At 35.0% G+C, this 19,392-nt stretch overlaps 1 protein-coding gene across 2 annotated transcripts in view; it reads left to right on the top strand.

Annotated features, from left to right (window-relative positions):
* The window catches only part of WDR49 (WD repeat domain 49), a 174,344-nt gene that overhangs the window by 12,397 nt on the left and 142,555 nt on the right, over positions 1–19,392 (top strand). For both annotated transcript variants that reach the window (XM_030822787.1, XM_030822786.1), the window contains exon 3: positions 14,990–15,430. In XM_030822787.1, coding sequence (XP_030678647.1) covers positions 14,990–15,430 — 441 coding nt within the window. The remainder of the gene's footprint in view (positions 1–14,989; positions 15,431–19,392) is intronic.

The raw sequence follows: 19,392 nt of genomic DNA, 5'->3' as shown, positions 1-19,392 counted from the left end.
ATATTGCATTACGGGTGCATGGGTTAGAGAACTGGGCTTATAGATGATACTAAAATTAATTTCTCTTACTGTGTGGTTGTGTAAGCTTGTTACATAGTTAGGTTAATATATATACATGTTAAATTTTAGAGTTTAAAAAAATCTTTGTTTTGATTTTATTTCGTTGACTATATGCAACATTTTTATAGTTAACAAGTCAAAATGGTATAAAAATGCATACTTAGAAAAATTTTACTCTCTTCCCTATCCTTTTCTTCCCATCCTCTCATTCTGCCTTGATAACCATTTTCATTAACTTCTGAAATTTTTTTTCTGTGGTTCTGTTTTTTAAATACATGTATGTCTATGTGTATTTTTTTTTTTTTACCTTTTCTTCTCTCTCACATAAAATGTAGCATACATTTATTCTCTGTGGCATTTTAATTGTATTTGATTAACAATGTATCTCCATATAAGTTGGTAGAGAGTATTTTCATTTGTTTAACAGCTGTATTATACTCTTTTGTTAAATGTAGTTTGGTTCATTCAACCTCTGTCATATTCATGGACCTGTAGGCTGTGTTTTCCCCCAGTGTTTAATTCTGAAAATATTTAAATCTAAGAAAAAGAGGAAGAAAGATTATTTCTGAGGGAAAATGAATTGTTATTTAGACATGTTGATTTGAATTATCTATATAGGACTTCCAAGTTAATATATCCAGAAGGGAAATAGGATATAACGGTTTAGTGCTCAGAAGACAGGTCTAGATAAAGATATTTCTTTGGGCATTCTCAGCAATTAGACCATGTTTGAAGCCTAAGAAATTGGGTCATATAAATCGCTAGGGTATATGATGTGGGAAGAGAACAGGTCATAGGGCCAAAAGCTAAGATATACCAACATCTTACCCTATCTTATCTTATCTTCCCTTATCTTATCTTTATCTTACCTTTCCGTAAGTACCACAGAAAAGGTGGTACTTAAAAGAGATACTGAGAAGGAGTGATCAGAAGTGTTGCTGAGAAACACAGTACAATGTAAACCAAGGAAAGCAAATGTTCTTAGAAGTAGGGAAGAGTCAACAGAGGCAAATTCTGCAGATATACATATTAAAAACACATAACTCATGGGTGGGAGCCTTCCAAATTTGGAGATATGGAATCATTGGCTCGAACCCTTATGCCATAATATTGGAAATCCAAAGCCCTTTCCAAATTTCTGCAAATGTAAAATCACCTCTGCCTGCCTTCCATTGCAGCTGCCATCTCTGTTCTCTATCAGATTAACACATGCCTGAGACTCAGCTCCTTATGTAGTTATTCAGGACTTTCCATTCAGAAAGCATTTACAAGTTGAGTAGATGCAACTGAAGGTTTTTGGGAAGTAGGTGTGTGGGTCGGAGTGGGAAATATGTCAGAAACACACGGACACTTCCATTATTAAAATAATTTTAGCCATATTGCCTGTGGGGTTTTCTCGATGGCACTTTATTACCATGCAACCCTCTGCCATCTTGGAGTCTCCCATCCTTTCCACCTCCCATTTCAACCACCATTTCCTTCTCTCTCCCTCTGTCTAATCAAATAAAAAAAGCAATAAAAACAAATACCAAATTATTTTCCTCTTTTTTACAGCAGCTTGATCCCTGTTCTTTCTTGATTGGGGTGTTGCACATAACTCAGCTTTCATTTTCCAACTAAATGGGAATCTCAAGGTATTTTCTCAAACAAAGATATTTTGGCACCAAACATTAACTTGGTACATTTTCACTTTTATCAGATGAGAACCAGAAAAAAATGTATTGAAATGTTTAGCCACGGGATTTTTGGTCTTCTTGTTAAGAGCAGCTTCAGTGGAGCTGCTGGATTGCAATAGGTTGAGTAAGCTGGAGGTAAAGAAATTGAGACAATGTGAGAACATGATTATTTCAAGTTGGCTGTGAAAGGATGAGACAGTAGCAAAAAACAGACGGCAATGTCAAGGGAAGATGGTTAATAATTCGAATGACTTGATCATGTTTAAATGCTGATGAAAAGGAGTCAATAGAGAACAAGAAAGAATAACAATAGAAGAGATTCTCCAGGTGGTGGGAGAAGGATGTATCCAGAACACAGAAGTTCTGCTGTCACAGGGGAGAAGGAGATGGCTGCAGATATAGGTCATTATATATGTGGGTGCAAAAACATTGAGGACATTTCTATCTAATTGATTCCTCCATTTCTTTCTCCCCCTTTTCATTCTCTTTCTTTCGTTCCTTTTCCTTGTGAGTTAGAAGTGAAATTTCTTTATTAGGAAGGGAAGGGAAATGATAAAGTAGGAGTTTGAAAGAAGTAGAGAATAAGAGTGAGAGTTCAGCAAGAAAACATGGAAGGATTCCTAGTAGTATAGAAGGACATTTGAGGTTGGAGATCATTTATTTTGTTGTGGTGACATCATTCTGCCCTATCCATTAGTGTTCAGCAGCCTGGGTATAGGCACAGAGAGGATGCTTTTCCAGTGCTGTGTTTTGCCAGATATCTGGGATGAAAGGATGGCAGAACAAAAGAATGAAGATAATTACCAGAGATTGGTTGAAGTTGGATCTTTGGTTTGAGAAGGATGTGACAGCAAGAAATTGCTGACAGTTTGGTGAAAAGGATCCCCTCAGAACCTGGATTAGAATCTTTCTGACTTTTTATGTTTATCTTATCGATTCAAAGTTTATATGTGAAATGTAAGTATATCATTATAAAGCTTTAGGCTTCTAAATAGATAGCTTTTATCAAAACAGTATGAAATTATTTGGGAGTATACATTCCAACTTCATATTTTTCTGGTTTGTTGATGACTGTGTTATCCTAAAGAAAATCAGATTTTGTTGAAGCCAATATATTTGAATTGTGGTAAAAGTGGTTAAGAATTGGAAATTCTTGGTTCTAGTCTGTTTCTGCTAATAGTGAACTACGTGACCTCAGAGAAGTCTTTTCTTAATAAGCCTGAACATCAGTTTCTTCCTTTTAAATGAAGGGTTTGGTGTAGATTATCTAAACTTTCTTCTAGCTCCGACATGGTATTAATCTATGATCCTATGGATGCATAAACTTCTTTGCCATAATCATGGTCTCTAACAAAAGAACAGCAATTTTAAAAAGTATATCTTTGTATTGCTACATTGAGATTTCCAAATGAAAATCAATGAAGCTCAGTTCTCTGTTGGCTGCACCATTTCACTGGTCAGGCTTATTCCCCCAAGTTTTTAGCCTAGGCACAAAAGATGATAGTGATAAGCATCACTTTAGATGTATAGCAGATACTGAAGAATTTCAAGACTTAGAGAAAATTAATAAGAACAATTATATTTCTCGGGGTGATGATCATCTTTATTTAAAAGAGAAAGATTTATTGATTTTTTCCCCCTTCAGCTTCAATTAACTTTTAATTCACCAACTGGATAGGAAATCGAAATGTTGAATTTTTGGCTTGTGAGAGTTTGGTTCCGAACCTTAAATTCAGTCAAGGTCTGTGTCATTGTTAGTTACAAAACTTTAACTTTATTCAAATTGGTGAGCTCTTGAATAATTGATAGTATAGTATAAATGAAAATTAAATTCTACTAAAATCTATTGAAGCAAGAAAAAAAGAGCGCTATGGACCTTGACTAGCAGAGTAATTTTCTCTGTTCTGTTGTTCACTTTCTCATAAATGTTCATTAGTAGGTAAAAATTGCAGGGGATGATATAAACAGATGCATCTGTTTTGCAATAACATATCTAATCTTCTGCTCCAGGAGACGTTCACAGAGTTTGACAGCAAACCCTAATACATATTCATAACCAATATGCTTTGTAACCAAGGGAAATTGAGGCAAGTACAACAGAATGAAGCATGAGAAACTAGCATGTTAATTTTAAATTTAATTATAGTTATGGGGAAAAGGCTGCATTTTGATAGTGTATACTCATTCCGCTGTCATGGAACATTAAAGAAAAATCATGCTGAATGTCTGACAAAAGAAATATTAATTTTGGTGAAGTGGTTGATAAAACTAGCAGGTTATGAAGAAAATAAAATTTTGAGATCCTATTATGAGCAATTTTTCATGTAGAGAGAAAAAGCATTGCAGGATTCTAATGATATGCAATAAAATCAGACAACTTCAAAATTATGGAAAGGTATCCAGTCCATACAAGATACCTTTTAATGGAATGTTTCAGCATGCTTAAAGGCTATATTCCATTTAAAATTAGGAAAAACAATAGTTAATGTGATGCTTGTTACTTTCTTATAACTTTCGATAACCTAAAAACATGTGTTATTAGTAACCAGCACACCTAGTCTCTACACTGAAGTGTACATATTCAAAGAGCATTGATCTTGTCATCTTGTTCAAAGTAATTGGTAAAGAGGAAGTCAAACTGTTGCTGTTTGCTGATGATATGACTCTATAAATAGAAAACACTAAAGACTACTCCAAAAAGCTCCTGGAACTGATAGAAGAATTCAGCAAAATTTCCAGATACAAAATTAATGTACATGCATCAGTAGCACTCCTATACACCAACTTCAACCAAGCTGAGAATCAAATCAAGAACTTAACTCCTTTTACAATAGCTGCAAAAGAAAAAATCAAATACTTAGGAATATACCTAACCAAGGAGGTGAGGTGAAAGACTTCTACAAAGGAAAACTACAAAACACTGCTGAAAGAAATCATAGATGACACAAACAAATGGAAACACATCCCATGCTCATGGATGTGTAGAAGTAATATTGTGAAAATGACCATACTGCCAAAAGCAATCTGCAAATTCAAAGCAATTCCTATCAAAATACCACCATTATTCTTCACAAAACTAGGAAAAACAATCCTAAAATTAATGTGGAACCAAAAAACAGCCCATATAGCCAAAGCAAGACTAAGCAAAAAGAACAAATCTGGAGGCATCACATTACCTGATTTCAAACTACACTTTAAGGCCATAGTCACCAAAAACAGCATGGTACTTGTATAAAAATAGGCACATAGACCAACAGAACAGAATAGAGAACCCAGAAATAAAGCCAAATACTTACAGCCAACTGATCTTCAACTAAGCAAACAAAAACATAAAGTAGGGAAAGAACATCCTATTCAACAAATGGTGCTGGGATAATTGGCAAGCCACATGTAGGAGAATGAAACTGGATTCTCATGTCTCACCTTGTACAAAAATCAACTCACGGTGGATCAAAGACTTAAATCTAAGACCTGAAACTATAAAAATTGTAGAACATAACATTGGAAAAACCCTTCCAGACGTTGGCTCAGGCAAGGATTTCATGACCAAGAACCTAAAAGCAAATGTAATAAAAGCAAAGATAAATAGCTGGACTTAATTAAACTAAAGAGCTTTTGCATAACAAAAGGAACAGTCAGCAGAGTAAACAGACAACTCACAGGGTGGGAGAAAATCTTCACACTTTATACACCTGACAAAGGGCTATTGTCCAGAATCTACAATGAACTCAAACAAATTAGCAAGAAAAAAACAAACAATCCCATCAAAAAGTGGGCTAAGGACATGAATAGACAATTCTCAAAAGAAGATACACAAATGGCTAACAATCATATGAAAAAAATGCTCAACATTACTAATGATCAGGGAAATGCAAATCAAAACCACAATGTGATACCACCTTACTCCTGCAAGAATGACCATAATCAAAAAATCAAAAACTAATGCATGTCGGCATGGATGTAGTGAAAAGGGGACACTTCTACATTGCTGGTGGAAATGCAAACTAGTACAACCACTATGAAAAACAGTGTGGAGATTCTTTAGAACTAGCATTTGATCTAGCAATCCTACTACTGGATATCTACCCAGAGGAAAAGAAGTCATTATACCAAAAAGATATTGCCCACGCATGTTTATAGCAACACAATTTGAAATTGCAAAAATGTGGAAGCCACCCAAATGCCCATCAATCAACAAGTAGATAAAGAAACTGTGATATATAAATATATATATATATACACACACAATAGAATACTACTCAGCCATAAAAAGGAATGAATTAATCATATTTGCAGCAACCTCAATGTAACTGGAGACTATTATTCTAAGTGAAGTAACTCAGGACTAGAAAACCAAACGTCGTATTTCTCAGTCATAAGTGGAAGCTAAGCTAAGAGGATGCAAAGGCATAAGAGTGATTCAATGGACTTTGGGGACTCAGGGAAAAAGAGCGGGAAGGGGTTGAGGAATAAAAGACTATAAATTGGGTTCAGTGTATATTGCTCGGGTGATGGGTGCACCAAAATCTCACAAATCACCACTAAAGAACTGACTCATGTAACCAAATACCACCTCTTTCCCAAAAACCTATGGAAATAAAAAAAAATTTAAAAATTTAGTGGTGAGTGCTTAGAATAATGTTTGGCATGGAACAGACACTTAATAAATATCTGTTGACTGAACTAATAAGTATACCTACGTGGTGCTGCTTTATATGGTATACATCTTTAATATATATTTATTAATGAGTAGATCAATGGGTGGAAGGATGGATGGACGTATTTCTCCCAGTGGCTTACAACTCATCATTTGACATTTATTTTCAGGATCTGGAAACAAATACTCACCAATGACTTAAGGGCAGTAAACCTCTGGTCAGTGAAATGCTAACCCACTGCCAACTTTTGACAGACGGGAAAATACCCAGACCAATGTGGATTGTGCTCTCTCAATAGTGTTAACCTGGGACTTTTATCTTGTCTTGGTCAAGTTCTTATTTGCAGAGTAGGAGATAAGAAAGTATTTCTTTTCTCATTTCATTATGAAATACGCTATTGGAAAGAGGGGACAAAAAATATAAACAACATTTCTAAGGGTTGGCAGATTTTGAAAGATAAAATGTCTGCTTTAGAAATATATTTTTCCTCCAGAAAGTATGTAATATTTAGGCTTATGATTAATAGAACTATACTTTAGCAACCAATCAATAAGTCTTAAGAAGGATAATACCCCACCTTTATGAGGGTCTTGAGTACAGGCAACCTCCTACTTTGTTGATGGGAATGTAAATTTATTTAACCTTTTAGAAGATAATTTGGCAAAATATATAAAAAATCCCTTCAGGACATGTAAATTCTTTGATTCAGTAATTATGCTTCTAGAGAATTTGCCTTAGGAAATAATTGGACAGCTTAGCAATGATGTGTATGTAGGAATATATATATGTTGCTGGGTTGTTTATATAAAACTGTAACGCATTGGAAACAATTGAAATTTTAAATAATGGGGTTATAAATAATTGTATGTCTTCTCTATAAAATATTGTGCAGCCATTAAAAATAGTAACAAAGACCTATATATTATAAGACACATAGCTTTATGGTATGATATAAGTGGAAAAAGCAACATAGTAAGATATGTATGTACATCATGACACTATTTTGTAAATAATAAGTGGTCATTTCTGTTTCTGTCTAGAAATAAATCTGAAAGGCTGATGGCATTATAAATGATTTTAATTTTTAACTTATCTTCATTTTCTATAATAAGCATGGATTCTTTTGTGCAAAAAAATAAACATTTGTAAAAGTATGTTGGCACACTCACATGTTGCCAATGGCACACGATCTCTTCTTAATGACAAAAATGCCTGTCAAGTTTCAAGGTTTTTTTTAAAATTTTGCACTTACGATTAGAGCTCAGTTTTCATATAAGTTATGGCTAAATCCAAATCTTACAAAGCTCAGAGCTAAATGAAATTTTAGAGTTTATGCTTTTTCTAAATAGACAGGCAGCTCACTAGAACTGACTGTAACTGCAAAACATGCTTTTTAGGCAAAAGGAAATGATTTTCAGAATATTCTTTGAAAAGATTTCAGGAAGACAGGAACATTTTCAAAAGGTCTAAAGATGTGTCTAGTGATATAATCAGCTGGACATTCTGAGTATATTAGCTTTCTGGCTCTTGCAACAACAATTGTAGACAATTTAATAACTGGTTATTTTCTTAGCAGTTAAATAGATGTAGCAAAATAAATGTACAAACATTGTACCAGGAAGAGCTGAATGAGATTATGTTTTCTAATGGCTCATATACTTTTCACCTTTATTAGAAGACGAGTTCTAACAGAGGCATGGGTACTAATTATTACCTCAAAAAGACCATATAGATAATATAGATTAATAAGAATCAAAGGATATATCTTTAAAACACTATTAAGCAGTTTTTATTTGAAAGTCTACATTTGAATGGGAACACATTGTTTACTGGAATAATAAAGGTTTTATTAAAGCCATAGTAATTAAACTTTTCATTGAAGGAAATGAGAATTATTTTATGCTCTATGTTTTATAATGAAGTAAAATTTCCTAAATTCCCAATATTTCCCTATCTATATTAAGTGTATACTTGTGAATTTGTACTGTTGTAGATGTGTCAACAATAATTAATCTTGAATAGAGTTGCCTAATGTAAAGAAGATGGCCTTCATACAGATTATCTTATTGGTACTTCATGCAAACCCTGAGAGAGGTCATGACTGGCTTAAGGGCATACAAATGTTGTGTGTCAAATCCAGGCATAAAACCCAGACATTAACTAAATTAGCACTAATTTAAAGATGTGTGTCTATGTATGCATATCTATGTATATCCCTAAAGAGAGCTCAATGGTAAATTATTTCGCCATTCAGTATTGAATCTAATGCAAACTAAGAGTTTGTTGCAACTAAATGATGCTATATGCAAGTTCATTTTTTAGATTGAAAGGGTATCTTTGCTTTCTTTCTGTGGAATTACTTTCTGCCAAGTCCAGGATGGGGATATTTGGCTCACAGAGCAGCACTACGAGTGGCTAAAGACAAGACAGAAGCTGGGATTACTCACATGGATGAAATGTCGCTCTTGTATATGTGAAAGAGCCATGGTTCTGGGAACAGGTAAACTACTCTCACTAGGCTCACTTAGGACAGCTTTCTATTTGTGCCTTTGAGGAAGAGCAGCTGAAACAGTGTGTACAGTTGTTTCTTTTTAAGACAAAAACTAGCATCTGCTGCTATGATGGTAATAGTCATAGAAGCAGAGGATTTCAGACCATTCTGCTGGTACAGTCTCCTGCACCTATTCTCTGGGCTCCTAAGAAATCTCTAAGAAGTATCTAGTTAGCAGCTAGCCACCCTGGTAGACATTAATTATGAACACCTCCAAAGCCTTACACACACACACACACACACACACACGAGTTTGACTAAATTCTCAGAAAACCGTCATTGCTGACATGATGACTCAATTTATAATTCTTCTATTCTCTAAACCCTTCAGCAAGGCATTAATATTTATTCAGTATAAATGTGCCATCTATACGTTAAATTATCCCATGTGCTATATGTACATTAAATTATGAATAGATCCTCATAACAGCACTAGGAATTCGTTATTATTATTCCTACTTAGAGGTGCCATGATTGGGGCTAAGACTTAGAGCTCCACCTTCTTCACTACCACACAATTTCCCAACCACAGTGTATGATATATATAGTATGATGAGATGGATGAATTAATTCCAGTTCCAGAGGGTGGGAGCCACTGATAAAACAAGAATTAATTGTGTGGTAAAAGTTAATGCATTTGTGCTTTTAAGCTTGTATAAAAGATCAATTACCTTAATTGTACATTTAACTAATTTATTCAAGTTGGCATATGATAGAATTAATAACATATTAATCAAAACATCATGCTTCTTGAAAAAAGTTAGGATTTTTTAGGAAAAACAAACTGCTAGATTTTAACTGGAGGTATGGCAAAAACATAGTTTCATTTTCAAACTTAACAAGCTAATGGGTGAACAATTGGTAACAGAACTGCCAGGGATATCATACAGTTGTACTTTTTGGTCAAATTTCATAACCTAAGTATATTTCTTGTCTCTTTCCCCAGTGGATATTGGTATTATCAATGTGTAGAAAAGTATATAGTTGATTGCTTATATCACTTTGGGAAAGAAAATTTGTCATTTACAATTTGTTTCTAATTCTACATTCTTAAATGCAAAAAAGAAATTGTTTTGATATTTGTCCGAGTAGTTGCTTGTTCTTAGAAATAAAAAATAAGCTACCAGCTCACAGGAAGAAAATACAGAGATCCTGCTTTTAAATGTTGTTTTATTGATGAGACAATCTAAGAGATTGATTGATGCCATTATGTAATAGTTTAAAATAAAAATCCACATTGCCTTATTTTTCAGAAATAGTTTGCAGTTTCGACACAGATGGAACACTTTTAGGACCACGTTTCTTTCTCTACCCTTAAAATCTGGGTCACTAAAAAATGTCCAGCTATCTAAACATTTTAGACTACAAGTAACTGAACAAAGATAAGAATAATTAACTTGTGGCTGGTTCAAAGGGCTTGATATCAATTATTTTTCAGAAAGTTATTTTAATTAGTTAAGTGCCTGGACTAACCTCCATTAAACTAACCTCTGTTATCTCAGCTAATCTTCATAACAATTTTCTTGCAACTGATACGGCTTTACCTACTTTACAGATGGGAAATTATGGCTTAGCAGCGAAGTACCTTGCCAGTAGTTCTCACAATCTCTGGTGGAACCAGGCTTAAACCTACATTGGTTTGACCTGCTCCACAATATGTTGCCTCTAGTGCTTCTTCCAGGCCTGACTCTCACTTTGACGTGGTGGGAAAAGTTTATTCTCTCATAATGAATCCCACTGAACTAAACAGCCCATCAATGTGAAGCTAAATATTTGCTTGAAATACAGTTAATCTTCATTATTTGTGAGTTTTATACTTGCAAATTTGCCTACTTCCTAAAATTTATTAATCCCCAAATCAATACTCATGGCACTTCAATGATCCTTCTCAGACATGTGCAGAGTGGCAAAAAGTTTGAGTCTCCCAATGTGTACATTCCAAGCAGAGATCAAACAAGGCAACACTCTGCTTTCTTGTTCCAGCTCTCATATTGTAAACAAGCATCCTTTTTAACATCTCTTTTTTAAATTATTTACTTTTTACCACATGGCAATTTCTTTTTTCTTTTTTTATTTATTACACTTTAAGTTCTAGGGTACATGTGCACAACATGCAGGTTTGATATGTAGGTATACATGTGCCATGTTGGTTTGCTGCACCCATCAACTCATCATTTACATTAGGTTATTTCTCCTAACGCTATCCCTCCCCCAGCTCCCCACCCCCTGACAGGCCCCCGTGTGTGATGTTCCCCACCCTATGTCCAAGTGATCTCATTGTTTTTAACATCTCTTTAGTGCCACGTTTTTCACATGTTGTGCTTATTGTTGTGGATTTCATTGTTTAAAATGGCCCCCAGGTGTGGTGGTGGAGTGCTGGCTAGTGTTCCTAAGCCTGAGAAAGCTGTGATATGTCTTACTGAGAAGATACACAAGTTAGCTTCATTCAGGCACGCGTTGTGATGCTGTTGGCTATGAATTTAATTGTGATTAGTTAACAATGTATTAAATAAGATGTCTTTCAACAGAAACACACATAAAACAAAATTATGTAGTGAGCAGTTGTGCAGAGGTTTGCAGAAACTTAATCCTGTGTTTCCTGTAAGAGCAATGGTTCAGTATCTGCTAATTTAGTGTTCTCAGAGACTTTACAGAATATAGCTACCACGAACAGCAAGAATCAATTGCATGTGGCTTCGCTGTTCTTTGTAATGGCATATGTATAGAAGTTAAATTATTGCCCTTTGATTAAAGTTTCACCATGGGGTAATTTTACTGGCTTCACTAAGCACTCTTCAGGGATTCACTCAATTTTCATCAACCACTTGACAGGCACACCTCGGAGATACTGCAGATTTGGTTCCAGACCACTGCAGTAAAGTGGGTATCAGGATAAAGTGAGTCACACACATTTCTTTGTTTCCTAGAGCAAATGAAAGATAAATATTTAAGCTATACTGTAGGGTATTAAATGTCCAATAGCACATATCTAAAAAACTGTACATATCTTAATTAAAAAATACTTTATTGCTAAAAAATACTAACAATCATCTGAGCCTTTGGCGAGAGGTAATGTTTTTGTTAGTGGAGGGTCTTGCCTTGATGTTGACGTCTGCTGACTGATCAGGGTGGTGGTTGCTGATGGTTGAGGCGGCTGTGGCAATTTCATTAAAGAAGGTAACAGTGAAGTTTGCCACATCGATGGATTCTTCCTTTTATGAAAGATTTCTCTGTAGCATGAGATCTATTTCACAGTGTTTTACTCCCAATAGAATTTCTTTCAAAATTGAAGTCGATACTCTCAAAACTTGCCACTGCTTTATCAACTAAGTTTATTTAATAGTCTACATCTTTGTTGTCATTCAACAATGTTTATAGCATCTTCAACAGGAATAGATTCCACCTCAAGAAACAACTTTCTTGGCTCATCTATAAGAAGCAACTCCACATCCATTTAAGTGTGATCATGAGATTGCAGCAATTCAGTCACATCTTCAGGCTCCACTTCTAATTCGAGTTCTCTTGTCATTTCTACCACATCCGCAGTTACTTTCTTCATCTAAGTTTTGAACCCCTCAAAGTCTTCCATGAGGGTTGGAATCAACTTTTTTCCAAACTCCTGTTAATTTTGACATTTTGACCTCCTCCCATGAATTATGAATATTCTTAATGGCATCTGAAATGATGCCATTCTAGTGAATCCTTTCCAAAAGGTTTTTAATTTACTTTGCTCACATCCACCGGAGGAATCACTGTCCATGGCAGCTATACCATACAAAAGATATTTTTTAAATAATCAGAATTGAAAGTTGAAGTTATTTCTTAATGTATGGGCTGCAGAATGTACATTGTGTTAGCAGGCATAAAAACAATATTAATCCCCTTGTACATCTCTGTTGGCGCTCTTGAGCCACCAGCGACATGGTGGAGCAGCACCCTTTTAAAAGGAATATTTTTTCAAAGCAGTACGTCTTAGCAGTGGGCTTTAGTAAACCACGCTGTATATTCAGTAAACCATGTATATTCAATAAACCATGCTGTAAACATATGTGCTGTAATTCAGGCTTTGTTGTTTCACTTATAGAGCACAGAAACAGGGCCTTGCTCTGTTGCCCAGGCTGGAGTGCAGTGGCACAATCACGGTTCACTGCAGCCTCTATCTCCCAGGCTTAAGTGACATCCCTACCTCAGTCTCCCAAGTAACTAAGACTACAGGCTCATGATGCCCAACTCATTTTTTTATTTTTTGTAGAGATGGAGTCTCACTATGTTGCTCAGTCTTTTCTCAAACTCTGGGCTCAAGCAGTCCTCCCCTTCAGTCTCCCAAAGTTCTGAGATTGTAGGCATGAGCCACTGTGCCCAGCCAGATTTAGCATAATTCTAAAGGCCTCAGAGATTTTTGGGTATAGTAAATGAGCGTTGGTTTCAGCTTAAACTCACCAGGTACATCAGCCCCTAACAGGACAGTCAGTCTGTCATTTGAAGCTTTGAAGCCAGGCATGACTTTTTCTCTCAGCTATGAAAGTCCTAAATGGCATCTTCTTCCAAATAGGGCTGTTTCATTTACACTGAAAATGTATTGTTAAGTGTAGCCACCTTCATCAGTTATCTTAGCTAGGGATTATAGATAACTTGCTGCAGCTTCCACATCAGCAGTTTCTTCTTCATGTTGCACTTTTATGTTGTAGAGATGACTTCTTTTCTTCAAACCTCATGAATCAATCTCTGCCAGCTTTCAACTTTTCATCTGAAAGTTCCTTACCTCTCTCTGCCTTCAAAAAATTAAGGAAAGTTAGGGCCTTGCTCTGTATTAGGTTTTGGCTTAAAGGAATGTTGTGCCTGGTTTGATCTTCTATCCAGACCACTAAAATTTCTTCACAGCAGCGGTAAGGCTGGTTAATTTTCTTATCATTCATGTGTTCAAAGGAATAGCACTTTTCTTTCATGAACTTTTCCTTTACATTCATAACTTGGCTGTTTTGTGCAAGAGGCCTAGATTTCAGCCTCTCTCAGCTTTTGACATGCATTCCCCATTAAGCCTAATCATTTTTAGCTTTTGATTTAAAGTGAGAGATGTGAAACTCCGACTTTACTTAAACATTTGGAGGCCATTGTAGGGTTATTAATTGGCTCAATTTCAATATTTTTGCATCTCAAAAAATAGGGAGGCCAAGGAAAGGGAGAGGGAAAGCAGAATGACTGATTGGTGCAGCAATCAGAACATACACAACACTCATGAATTAAGTTTGCTATCTTGTATGGGTGTGGTTCATGGTGCCCCAAAACAATTACAGTAGTAACATCAAAGATTACTGATCACAGATCACCGTAACAGATATAATAATAATAATAATAATAAAGTTTTAAATATTATAGGAATTACCAAAATGTGACACAGGGATACGAAGTAGGGATGCTATTGAAAAAATGGCACTGATAGACTTGCAAGGTTGCCACAAACCTTCAATTTGTAAAAATCACAATATCGGCAAAGTACAATAAAGAAAAATGCAACAAAAAGAGATATGCCTGCATTAATTTCTATTGCTGCTGTAACTAATTACCAAAAACCATGACTTAAAACACACAAATATATTAATGTACAGTTCTGGAGTTCAGAAGCCCCAAATGGGTTTTACAGGGATAAAATCAGGTTGTCAGGATTGTCTTTCTTCTGCAGGTTCTAGGGGAGAACCATTCCTTGCCTTTTCTAGCGTAAATAGAGGTAACCTGAATTATTTGGCTCGCAGCCTCACATCATTCCATGCTTCCATCATCACATATTCTCCTGCCTTATTCTTCCTGATATAAGGACTTTTGTGATTGACTTTTTGTGATTAAGAATGTTAGTCTCTAGTCCTGTCAGTTACTTGCTCCCCAGCTTAAGTTCACTTGAGTATATTACTGTTATGAAGCAAAAAATATTTTTCTTTTCATGTTGGCAGAATTGCTGATTAAATTCACCTTTGTGGGTAGCACAGTGCTCTCGTGCATATGATGATTTCACTGTTGTCTCATTATTGTTTTTGGATTCCTGTTTCTAGTCCCCAGAGCCAAGGAAAATCATTTGTATGTCCAGAGAAGACTTCACGCAGAAGATGACAGAGATTGTTGGTTGGGGCACGAAGGAAGAATACGGGGAGCTCTTCGACAAAGTGGATGTGGCCCAAGACGGCTTCATTAATTGGGAAAAGCTGACTTCATTTATACTGCTAGAGCTTTATGAGCAAGACGAACGAGCAAAGGCAACTGTGGTGCCCCAGTGGAAGGACCTTGAATTCCTCCCAGTAAAACACAAGGACACCATTCAAAAAGTAATTTTCTTAAAAAATTCAAGTCATTATCTGACAATTAGTAAAGAAGGTTTATTGGCAATCTGGGGAGAGCATTTAAAGCTGCAAGAAACATTCCCCATCACTTCAGATGCCACCAAACTCAAACACCTGTGGGTGACAAGTCTGGTTTCTCTGGAAAATGTAAACAAGGTACAGACTCTTTATAAAAAAAATGTACTGCTTGTAAAAGAGGAAAAAGTTATGGGGCAGGGCTCCTGGCTAGCAGTAACAGAAAGCTGCACTACTCTTGGTGGCTTTCTCCTGACCTGGAGGGAGAACAGGTAGTGCCAAAACTACACGATTTCCCAAGCTGTTTTCTTGGGTGCCTTGTAATGACACTGTGGCTGATGACTCAGATTCCTGGCTCTGTCTTCAATGAGGCCATGCTTCATTATTAGCTTATAAGGACTTTACTCCTGTATAGTTTACAGCAGGATTGTGGATCTATATGTAGAGCTGAGAGGCTATTATAGTGCATGGCAGGATTCAATGCAATTAAGGGGAACTGCTTATCTAATTTTGATCACTGTACTAGTCAGTGTCTTCATTCTAATAGATAGGGCCCACTCGGTCTAATCATCTTCATATACCAATACCTCTCAGAAAGACAACATACTGTAAGTAAAATGATTTTAATGGGGAAGGTTGGAGCTTGAACTATCCATATTGCTAATATTTTATATTAAGCAGATGGTGGATTTTACTATGAAAATTTTCAAATGCATGCACAAGCAGAGAGAATAGTATTAGAAAACTGATGTACCTAGTATTCAATCATTTTCAATTCACGGCTAATCTTGTTTCATCTATACCTCCCCCTTAAGATCCAAAACATCATATTATTTCATCTGTAAATATTTCTGTATTTCTAAAATATGTCTCTATTTTAGCATAGCCAAAATACCACTACCACACTTAATATCCATAGCAATATTTTCTTAATATCATGAAATATCCAGTCATGTACATATTTTCCTGATTGTCTTATTAATAGTTTGTTTCGATGAAGATCTGAATAAGGTCCAAATATTGTGAATGGTTAATATGTCTATTTTGATATACGTGCTTTTCTTTTTTCTTAATTTTTTTTTTGCAAATTTTGGCTGTTGCTGTTGATGTTTTTGTTAAAGAAACCAAGTTTTGTCCTTTAGAATTTTCCACAGTCTGGATTTCACAGATTGTGTCTACCTGGTGTTGTTTAATCTGTCCAGCCATTCCCTGATTTTTCTAGTGAATTAGTGGTCAAGTGTAAAGCCTTGCATAGTTGCAGAGTGGTTAGTTTGTTTAGAATAGGTGGTTATGTTTTCTTCAGTCAGTAGGTATTAAATACCTGGTTCTTCCTCTTCTTCAGATGTTAGCAGTTGTTGCTGATTATTCCTAGATCCATGAATTTTTTAAGGGTCAGAAGATGATATTCTAATTTCACAGTTTCCTTTTCCTTTAAGCTAGAATACCTCTATAAGAAAGAAATAACCCCATTAATTGTTCAGTTATCATGTGGTACAAATTAAGGGCAGAATAAATGCCTAATTTTTCACTTTTGTTTGCCGGTTTTCAAAATAATGAGCTGGTTTTCTAATATTCTGTAAAGATAAACAATGAATGCTATTATTATTATTATCAGTATAATTGAAAAATCATGGGTTTAAAATTTTTTATTTGTTTTAATCTGCTGAATCGTTATCTTATACCAAAAATTGTACCCTCTTTAGAGAGTGGGAACAATGCAAGTCGGCTTCTGAGTCTTTTTATAATCCTGACAGCACTTGAAAACTTCTTTGTTTCCTGGTGTGACAAAATGTTCCAGAATCATCTTGTATATTTCCTATGCCAGACCTAAAATCAGCATTTCTCCAAAAGGGCAAGTTATTTTTAGTGGGAAAACGTATGCTCTATTGTTTGGAACCATAAATCACTCTCATCCTCAGTAGCTTCCTATGCCCTGATCTATTCATCCTCTCAAAATCACCATGGAGTAGATATTATTCCCTCTTTACAAATGAGAGGGAATTTACAAGTGAGAGACTGAGCAGAGAGAAGTTGTATAATTTGCCCTCAGTCACCCAGGGTGTAATCAGGGTTGCCAAGATTTGTAAACTGAGGCAGCCCAACTTCGGGCCTATGCTTCGGTCTTTGCTGTCTGCACAGTGGCTGCTGACATTGGATCCAGTTACTTTTTGCTAAGTATCTGGTGCTAATATTTAACTTGTATGAATTAAAAGATAGTTCTAGTCCAGATGATTTTTTTATATCTATGTGCAGTATTCTGTTATTTTCATATAATATTTGTGTTGCACTGTTTCTTCTTTTCAGCACTGAACTAAAATCTTAGCCTTTCTTTTGTGCTTACTCAATATAGAATCTTAAAGAATGTTGCTTTTTTTTCTTTTTAAAACAGGTTTATTGAAATATAGTTACACAAAATACACTGCACATATGAAATTGTCCCAAGCTGATAGATTTTAACACATACATGACCTGTGAAAAATCAAAAGTACGAAGAAGACAATGAACATATTAATCACCCTCAAAATTTTCCTTGCAGTGTTTTGTAACTCCCCCGATCCCTTTTTTGTTAAGCAAGCAGTGATCTGCTTTTGGTCACTATAGATAAATTTGGATTTTCTAGAGTTTTGTATAATTGGTACCATACTGTGTGTACTCCTTTTATTCTTTTCTTTTTTTTTAACATGGCATAACTATTTTGAGAATTATCCATGTTTTGAGGTATACCACTAGTTTTTTTATTGCTCTGCAGCCTTCCATTTTGTGGATATAGCCTCACAAACATTTGGTGTGATCAGTTATTTTTTCTCTTAATTTTAGCCATTTTAAAAGGCCTGCATTTATATCTTGTTGTGGCTTTAATTCATATTTACCTAGTGACTAATAATGTTAAGCATACTTTCATGTGCTGGTTTGCTACCTGTACATCTTCTTTTGCAAAATGTCTATCCAAATCTTTTCCCATTTTTTATTAGGATTGTTTTCTTATTATTGAGTTTCGAGAGTTTTTATATATTCTATTTATATTTATATATGTATATAGATAGGTTTATCAGATGGATACTTTGCAAAAACTGCATCTCAGTTTTTATATTCTCTTAACACTGCCTTTGGTAATTTCATTTTCAGATTGTTCATTGTATAGAAATACAATCGATTTTTCAAAAATGATAATATATTCTGCATCTTTCTGAAGTCATGTGTTAGTTCTGTAGTGTTTTTGAGTATTTCTAAAATTTCCTATATATAATATCATGTTATCTCCAAATAGATATAGAGAGCTATTTTAACTTCCTCCTTTTCAATATTGACATTTTAAAATTTCATTTTCTTGCTTAATTTATCTGGCTAGAAATTCCATACCATATTAAATAGAAGTGATGAGAATGAACATCCTTGTCTTGTTTCTGATCTTATGGGGAATGTATTTATTTTTTCACCAATATGTATGATGTCAGCTGTAGGATTTTTGTTGTTGTTGTACATGCTGTTTATGAGGTTGAAGAAATTCTCTTCTATTCCTGGTTTGTTGAGTGTTTTTATCATGAAAATGTGTTGGATTTTGTCAAATGCATTGTTTACATCTACTAAGATTACCATATAGCTTTTGCCTTTTATTCCATTAATATGATGTATTACATTGATTGATTTTTGTATGTTAGACAAACCTTGCATTCCTGGGATAAATATTACTTTGCTATGATGTGTAAACTTTTTTGTATGTTGCTGAATTCTCTTTGCTAGTATTTAGTTCAGTATACATTTTACATTTATATTCGTAAGAGGTATAGATCTGCAGTTTTCTTTTCTTATGATGTCTTTGTCTGGTTTCAGTATTGGGATAATCCTGGCCTGATAAAATGATTTGGGAAGTGTTACCTTTGCTGTAATTTTTTGGAAGAGTTTGAGAAATATTGGTATTATTTTCCTTGAAACATTTGGTAGAATTTATCAGTGAAGACATCTAGTTGAGGATTTTCTTTGTGACACTTTTTTTGACTATTAATTTAATCTTTCATTCGTCATAGTTCTGTTGATATTTTCTGTCTTATTGAGTTGGTTTACATAGTTTTTTTTCCTGGAATTTATCCATTTCATAAATGTTA

This window comes from Nomascus leucogenys, chromosome 11 (assembly GCF_006542625.1).
Source record: "Nomascus leucogenys isolate Asia chromosome 11, Asia_NLE_v1, whole genome shotgun sequence".
In the NCBI taxonomy this organism is placed as follows: domain Eukaryota; kingdom Metazoa; phylum Chordata; class Mammalia; order Primates; family Hylobatidae; genus Nomascus; species Nomascus leucogenys.
Note: the sequence above shows the minus strand (reverse complement) of the source record. Positions and strands in the feature narration are given on the sequence as shown.